We start from the raw sequence: 8,994 nt of genomic DNA, 5'->3' as shown, positions 1-8,994 counted from the left end.
TACTGTCGCATTTATTTTATTATGAATAATCTAATCTTTTTGGGAACCTAAGATGGTTCGATGGTATATGTAAATTTTATGTTACACATTGTACTTGTTGGTTTCTGCTTCCAATATGTTATTCACAGTCCTCAATTTAAAAAAAATGGCCGATGACAACCTAGCAACAGACAATTGGGGCTGAATCAAATAATGCTTATTGTAGAAACATGACAAATGACAATTTTTTTATAGCTGACTATGCGGTTTAGGCTTTGCTCATTGTCGAAGGACGAACAGTGATCTAAAGTTGTTAATTTATGTGTCATTTTGGTCTCTTGTAGAGAGTTGTCTCATTGGCAATCATACCAAATCTTCTTTTTTATATATAAGTCTATATGTTTCATGATTACTTTAGCGGTTTGTTCTTTTAGTAATTGTCGCTTTGTCAACCACCATAGGGTGCTTTGTATTGATATATGCTACTATATTAGTTTTGTTAAATCTAGTAACTAATTATCTCTTATACGTAACTTATTGGTGGAGATATATGCATGACAAAGAAAGTTAACTCTATGGTGCTGTTGCATCCTTTATTTTTTTGTTGTGTTGCAGAAATTCTGAAATGTGAAATCATTAAAAATTAAATATTCTTTAAAACATTCAACAGGCAATAAACTGTTTTATTGTTATATGTCAGATCTGTAAAATTATTTTTCGTACGTTTTGCCAAAAAAAAGCGTGACTACTCAAGCTTTCTATTTCCAGCTGTCATAGAAATAACAGCTTTAGAAGAATAAATATAATTACTTTTGTCAACTTTAAATATACACAGTGTACAACAACAATGTTTAGTAAATAGGATGTAATTCACCTTTGTGTCATACCATAAAAAAATAATAACAAAAATTCTCCATAAAAAAAATGACAAAACAAAACATACAATTTTATCAATGAACAGAACAAATACACAATGATTATCATATTCTTCATTTTTGTCAGGCATTTTCCAAAGAAAAATCAGATGTTTTAAATCTTTTCTCAATTTAAAAAAAATGGCATTTGAAGGTTAAACTACACATACCCTTTCACAAACACATTTGAAGTTATGTTGACACGTTCTAAAAACAAATCTATGTTCATATGTAACACAGTTAGAACTTGGACTATCACTGCCTACAAAAAAAAATCATTATCTTGTCTTATGCTGAAGAGAACTAAACTAGAACAATATGGTGATATATTCAACCACTATCCCTTTTTTGGGGCTTTTGTATTGAGTGTTTTTCTTTTAATTTCAAGTGACAACAAGTACTAATACTTGAACAATTATTATTGTGTTATAAAATACAATAACAGGTTTGAGTTATGCCGCTTTGTCCGTAGAACATTATTTATAGCAACTAAATATTTAAAAAAATGAATATATGTAGATATTATCTTTCTTCATCATTTCGGTGTATATTGAATTTCTATCCATCTCTCTCTATATATTTTGATTAATATTTTTCCAAAATAAGTCAAAAGTTGGAAAAGGGACATTGGTCATACGCAAAAATGCATTTATTTTCATATTTATATATATAATATATATTATATATATATAAACATGTCTAAATTGAAAACTACGTTCAAACCTATAATTGCGTTGGATAAAAACCGCAATTTATACGTGTGCATGTAAAACAAATTTCGTTGTAGAAGGGTCTAAATACAGCACAAACAACATTTTCCAAAAGACCTTAAAAGTGAACTAGAGGCTCTAAAGAGCCTGTGTCGCTCACTTTGGTCTATGTGAATATTCAACAAAGGACACAGATGGATTCATGACAAAATTGTGTTTTGGTGATGGTGATGTGTTTGTAGATCTAACTTTACTGAACATCTTGCTGCTTACAACTATCTCTATCTATAATGATTGGCCCAGTAGTTTCAGTGGAAAATGTTAGTAAAAATTTACAAATTTTATGAAAATTGTTAAAAATGGACTATAAAGGACAATAACTCCTTAGGAGGTCAATTGACCATTTCGGTCATGTTGACTTATGTGTAAATCTTACTTTGCTGAACGTTATTGCTGTTTACAGTTTGTCTTTATTTATAATAATATTCAAGATAATAACCAAAAACAGCAAAATTTCCTTAAAATTACCAATTCAGGGGCAGCAACCCAACAAATGGGTTGTCCAATTCATCTGAAAATTTCAGGGCAGATAGATCTTGACCTAATAAACAATTTTACCCTTGTCAGATTTGCTCTAAATGCTTTGGTTTTTGAGTTATAAGCCAAAAACTGCATTTTATCCCTATGCTCTATTTTTAGCCGTGGCGGCCATTTTGGTTGGATGGCCAGGTCACCAGACACATTTTGTAAACTAGATACCCCAAAGATAAGTGTGGCCAAGTTTGGAATAATTTGCCCCAGTAGTTTCAGAGGAGAAGATTTTTGTAACAGATTACTAAGATTTACGAAAAATGATTTAAAATTGACTATAAAGGGCAATAACTCCTAAAGGGGTCAAGTGACCATTTCGGTCATGTTGACTGTTTGTAAATCTTACTTTGCTGAACATTATTGCTGTTTACAGTTTATCTCTATCTATAATAATATTCAAGATAATAACCAAAAACAGTAAAATTTCCTTAAATTACCAATTTCGGGGCAGCAACCCAACAACAGATTGTCTGATTCATCTGAAAAGTTTCAGGGCAGATAGATCTTGACCTGATAAACAATTTTACCCCTGTCAGATTTGCTCTAAATGCTGTGTTTTTTTTAGTTATAAGCCAAAAACTGCATTTTACCCCTATGTTCTATTTCTAGCCGTGTCGGCCATCTTAGCTGGATGGCCGGGTCACCGGACACATTTTTAAAACTAGATACCCCAATGATGATTGTGGCCTAGTTTGGTAAAATTTGGCCCAGTTGTTTCAGAGGAGAAGTTTTTTTTATAAAAGTTAACGACGCCGGACGACGGACGACGACGGACGCCGGACGCAAAGTGATGGGAAAAGCTCACTAGGCCCTTCGGGCCCAGTGAGCTAAAAAGTATATTTTAACAAAACGCATTTGACTAACAGATCGAACAACTGGTGTTCTTAAACCCTGCTGACTGCCATTGGCAATTGATCAAAAGATGTAACAAAAATGATCTTAATACTAATTTAATACTAAACAGAAAACAATAAACTTGCGGCAAAGATGTTATACCACAAACATGTAGTGATGGTGATACATGACGTGTACATTCTGTTTATACAACTCGTTTAAACATCAGCCCAACAATGTTAGATCTGTAAATCTGCTTTCGCAATTTGTTTGTTCTTCCCTCGCCGGGATTCGAACTCATACTCAAATAATAAAGCTTTCGGTGGCCAGGTGTTACCTTTCCTCGTCAGTTTTTATCTAGCGTCGTAATAAGTACATGATATATAAGGCATGAAGATGGTATTGTTACAGATCAGCTGAATTATCTATAGTATAGGATCTTACAAATTAATGCAAGATACAGTCACAGAAATAATTATATTTATAAGTACGTCTGAACCAGTGACAACTCTACAACAGATTTATCCATCGGATCACTAGCAGTGATGGTGATACATGGCTGTGTTCATTCTGTATATACAACTCGTTTAAACATCAGCCCAACAATGTTAGATCTGTTAATTTGCTTTCGCAAATATTTTGTTCTTCCTTCGCCGGGATTCGAACTCATGCTACTGAGATGTCGTGACATCAAATCGCATGCACTGTCTCCGGCGCGCTAGACCACTCGACCGCCTTGGCTACACAAATAATAAAGCTTTCGGTGGCCTGGTGTTACCTTTCCTCGTCAGTTTTAATCTAGCGTCATAATACAGTACATGATACATAAGGCATGAAGATGGTATTGTTACGGATCAGCTGAATTATCTATAGTAAAGGATCCTTAAAATTAACGCATGATGGATCATACAGTCACATAAATAATTATATTTATATGTCTGAACTAGTGACAACTCTACAACAAATTTATCCATCGGATCACCAGCAGTGTAATTAATCAACAAATCTCGCCACTGTGCACTCAAAGTGATTCATTTTGCTCGGTTTTTTTTTGGTAAGAATTACATGCCTCTGTCCATAAAACTCCATTTTGAAAAGTTAACTAAGTACATTTCATTCCAATCTTCGGCGCAAAGCTCAAATCCGTCCCATACTTACTTCGTATCACTAAACTGATTTTGAAATAGTAATGTATTGTGCTGTGTATGAATACGAAAGCGAGCGCTGTATGGCGATTGTTTACAGTCATATATTTATAACATGTCCTCATCATCACACATCACCAGGGAACTATATATTTTGATTTCTAATTCGGGATCTCTGATTTTATTTATGTAGTGCAATTAAAAATAACTCACTGGTTGGTAGAGTAAACGGAAGTCCAGAACCTTGTTCAAAAGAAGGCAGGATATCTTCGTTAGCCTGATCGGAAGCACCTGTCCAATATCTATCTAAAAGAACAGATAAAGTAAATCACGAAAGATATTTATTATTGAGAGCTCCCGAAGGGTTTTCGAAAGAAATTTAAAATTCAACAACATATTACAGTCCTTGGATAGTGTTGACTTCCCACTAACACCATACACTATTACACCATTCACCATACACCATTACATCAAACACCATGTGCCATTACACCATTTACGTTACAGCTTTGCCTCACACACTGTACACATTCTATCTACATAATTCGAAATTACCCATAATGCAATTTAATTTCAAAGAAAGCGTGCGACTACAAAATTATTTTTTTTATTTTCAAAACGAATTTTGAACACAATATTGTAAATTAATGTATAGAATTAAAAACCAGTTCACATCAATATTTTACATAGATAGTTTTAAGCTTTGATAACCATACTGTACACGTTACACAATCAAATCATTCCTCATACACCATTGCATCATTTTCCTAACACCATACACCATAGCACCATACACCTTCTACCATTGCACCTTATGCCATACACGGCCTGCATCATATGTTATTATATATATTATTTTTTTTAATATATTGAGTATTTAAAAGTTGCATCAGAAACGGTAATATGGATATTTTGGTATTTTTAGATAAAGCAACATTTAATGGACAGACGAATTCGAAGTTAATATAAATTGAAAGCTAGCAGAAACCAAAATCTCAACTGAGCTTTTTCCTGGATTTATAGGTTGAATAGATCTATTTTGGAAATGTGTTCAGTAATAATAAGGTGGATGACACTAAAGGATCTTCTAACTCATAAGTAGTTGACAACATGACAAAGAAAAGGAGTAGGTCCGGTAAGGGCCGATTTTGGCCTCAAATTTCAGGTTTATCTGATGAAATATGTTGAACACTTTTTAAATTCTTAAGTGACTACTTCAGTCGATTCAATTAGTTTATATGAAAGATTTGAACTGTCATAAAAGACGCTCAGATGCCAGCTTAAAAAATCTATCAAATATGCAATAATATGTCACTTTTCGGATAGTTTTTGTCAAAAATTAATGTGTTCAGTCTCAACTTTTATATATGTTACAAGAAGGACACGTTTGGGAGTGTTACATTTATAAAGTGTGTTTTAAGCATAAATGAAAATGTCAACAAACTTTGATATATTTAGTGAGAGATCATTATCTGTATAGCGTAACGTAAAAAACAAGGATACCGAAAGTACAATCGTCTTTTCATTCTTCAAAAGAAGCTCCTGTATTAAATCTGCCCTACATGGATAACAGAATAAGTCATAAGAATAAGAAGCGGAACGCATTTTTATCTACATGGTGATCCGATTTATAGTAGAAAAATACGTCAACAAATTTATATAGATATGTTTTGGCAAGAAAAGAAACATCTTGATAATGTCAGTTTTAGTAAATAAACTCTTAAAGATAACACGATTAAAATTTTATTCGCCGGACGCGCGTTTCGTCTACAGAATATCAATTTATTCTGTACTCAAAGCACCCGTCGTGATCAAACCAGCTAAAGGTTGTATTCGTAGTAAGCCAATAACGTGATAATAACAAGATTGCTATAAAAACAAATGCAAAACATGCGCAGCCGTCTGAGACACAATAAACCTTATATATATATATATTAGATTATATTAACCTTATATAGATTATAGTGTAGCTATATAATTAACTCTCTCTCTCTCTCTCTCTCTCTCTCACATAGACATTATATTATATTTGCAGCTATATAATTATATAATTAACTCTCTCTCTCTCTCTCTCTCTCTCTCTCTCTCTCTCTCTCTCTCTCTCTCTCTCAGAGTAAAATGCTGGCCCTTGAAAGTCATTGAAACATTATATTAATATGTAACATGGGCATACCAGCATTGATTAATTTAGTCAGTCAGACGATAAATTATCATCTATTGTTGAAAAAATTTCAAGGGCCTCAATTTCCAAGGATTAAGGAAAACTATATTTTCGAAGATACATGCATGATTTTCTGTTTTAAAAAAGTCTTCATACAGTCGTATCGAAATTTGCATCTGTTGATTACACAAATTCCTGATTCAAATGTACAAATAAAAACTAGGAGCTAAGCAACAAATACTTATTAGTCCTTTGAATATAAAGGTAAATTACCCCTGCTATCTAGTAGCACTCTTCTAAGTTGATCTGCTTCTTCAATAGTATTTGGTTCCCAGAGGTATGCATCCTTCCCTCTGCATTCTAACTGTCAAAACATGAATATTTATGTATCAATCAAGAATAAAAAAAACAAGATGATATTGATTAATGATGTATCAAACGCTTGTTTAAAATAGTATTACTCGTTTGATCTGCATCAAATGTAGAAAATATGTCTTATTTGACACGCTGGACACAATGGATTTTTTTTTAAATTTGAATCTAACAATTTCGAGATTAATTTTATTTTATAATTAGTATTTTGACGATTATTGAAAAGCTTGATGTTTCTGTACTAATATGAAGTGATTTCAATATACAACTGATTTTTGAATACTTAGTTAATGTGTTATATACCCGCTTAATTTGCCCTTTATAGCTTGCTATTCGGTGTTTATATGTTCAAAACAGGAACATTGGTAAATAGGGAAATATTCTTGTTTCATATGTTAAACTCGTCGACATAATAATCAAAAAATTGGAAACAGCTCGCCTGAAATACATGATACTTTATCTCGTCGTCTGCAAATTTTACGATCTCGGTATTCTGGAATAACATAAATAACTAATAGGAAAACTGTTAATATCAATAGTGAACGTACGTCCACCGATTTAACATTCTGACGGTAAAAGTTTTGTACCTGTAACTATCGAACGAATTGACAAATGAATACTATGATACGGACGGTTATGAAGTATGTATGAATAAGCATACCTGTGCTGCTTGCCAATTAGAAAATGAGTCACATGTGAAATAACAGTTGCCACTATCCGCTGGTATCCTTGTAAACCCCAAAGGACAACCACAAACAACTGAAAGAATATCAAATTTATCGTATTAATAAAAGGTATACAGAAAATATTGCAGTAATCCTAATAGTATGAATTGACAGTACTGTACAGTTCTCTCGCACTACAGATTAGTAGCAAGACAAAATCAGATGTAAACTGTTCAAGAATTGAACATTCAAAGGCATCTTCATTGCCTCTCCCATACTCTCCGTGACAGGGTAAACAAAACTGATTTATAAAAAAGGGTAAATCTTTCTTTTTGGCTTAATAACCTGACAATTAATCAATACTAGGCTTTTTAAAAATGAATATCTACGTTGTATTTTACGGTTATATATATATTCTTTTTATACATGCATATTATTTTTATAATCAGAATAAACATTAGTTTTCTTTTATCCAGCAATCGACCATTATACTATACAAATAAAGGCTGACAGATAACATGCAGTGGTAAACGTATAATATTAGTTTATATATATTACTAGATTTATTTCACTTGACTGGGCGGGGTTTAAGATGTTCGCTTATTAAAGACCGGTCCTTCTATAGACAGGAGTTTTGGGATAAACTCATCAATGAAGTGTCCAGTTATTCGTCCCATATCATACACTCACTTCTTTTGTGTATACGTTTGGTGACAGTGATAGGTGATTACATTTCAATAATAATTATAACGGCAATCATCCTTATCACACACATCTTCAAATAGACTGTCCTTATGCAAATTAAAACATAAGTTTCTGAACTTTTATTATAACAACTTACGATTTACATGATTTATATGTTTACAACATGGTCTTTTATCACAACATTTTCCTTTAGCTATCCATTCTGCACCGAACACATCTTTACAAGTAGAAGCTTTTCTCCCACAAGATCCATTGGCAGCCATACAATTTCTAGTGAGTCCTAAAGAATATAGTTCTTAAATACAATGTGACACTATGAGCTCCAAACTCTGCATTATACAATAAGAAAAAAAGCTTTTTTAGGAATATAACCAGGTTCAAACTTATCTTTATGCAGCACTGGTATTGACTTTCGCCTTATTTTCAGTAGTAAATCATTAAAATAATAATCTTTTTAGCAGACAATAAGCAGTAAAAAAAAATCTTGTTTAGTCATTTAGTGCACATGGTGTATAAGTAATGATAACACCTACCTGTATACGATAAAACATAAAGAAAACTTACTTCCGCCATTAGAAACACGTATTGTGCAGAGGATGATTACAATCAAACAACAAATGTTCGTCATGATACTGTAATACTATAACGAAATTTTGTAAACATCCATTATATTCAAGGTTATTCAGATGGGAATCGTCACTCAGTAGCAGGCGCTTTTGTTCTTGTGTGCATTAAATAACAAATTGTAATTGTTCGCTTTACGCATCTCAAATATGATAATACAAAAGTTCGAGGTCACCATCAACAACCGAACAGACGGATTGGATTTTCTATAAGGCAACTTATGCCCTATGAGGATGGAGTTAATTAAGATTATGCACTATTTTCCAGGATACCAACAACAGTGCTATATGTTGT

General features: G+C 32.7%; 1 protein-coding gene across 1 annotated transcript; it reads right to left on the bottom strand.

The window, feature by feature from the left end:
• Positions 1-576: 576 nt before the first annotated feature.
• On the bottom strand, positions 577-8,489 carry LOC143082317 (uncharacterized). Its single transcript, XM_076257966.1, has 5 exons — positions 8,213-8,489; positions 7,368-7,465; positions 6,608-6,698; positions 4,387-4,479; positions 577-1,155 (listed from the first exon to the last, which is right to left on the bottom strand). Exons 1-5 carry the CDS (start codon positions 8,337-8,339, stop codon positions 1,049-1,051), a joined length of 516 nt encoding a protein of 171 aa, XP_076114081.1. The 5' UTR covers positions 8,340-8,489; the 3' UTR covers positions 577-1,048.
• Positions 8,490-8,994: the final 505 nt, after the last annotated feature.

Source organism: Mytilus galloprovincialis, chromosome 1 (genome assembly GCF_965363235.1).
Source record: "Mytilus galloprovincialis chromosome 1, xbMytGall1.hap1.1, whole genome shotgun sequence".
Lineage (NCBI taxonomy): Eukaryota > Metazoa > Mollusca > Bivalvia > Mytilida > Mytilidae > Mytilus > Mytilus galloprovincialis.
The sequence above is the reverse complement of the archived record's forward strand: the minus strand, read 5'-3'. Positions and strand labels throughout refer to the sequence as shown.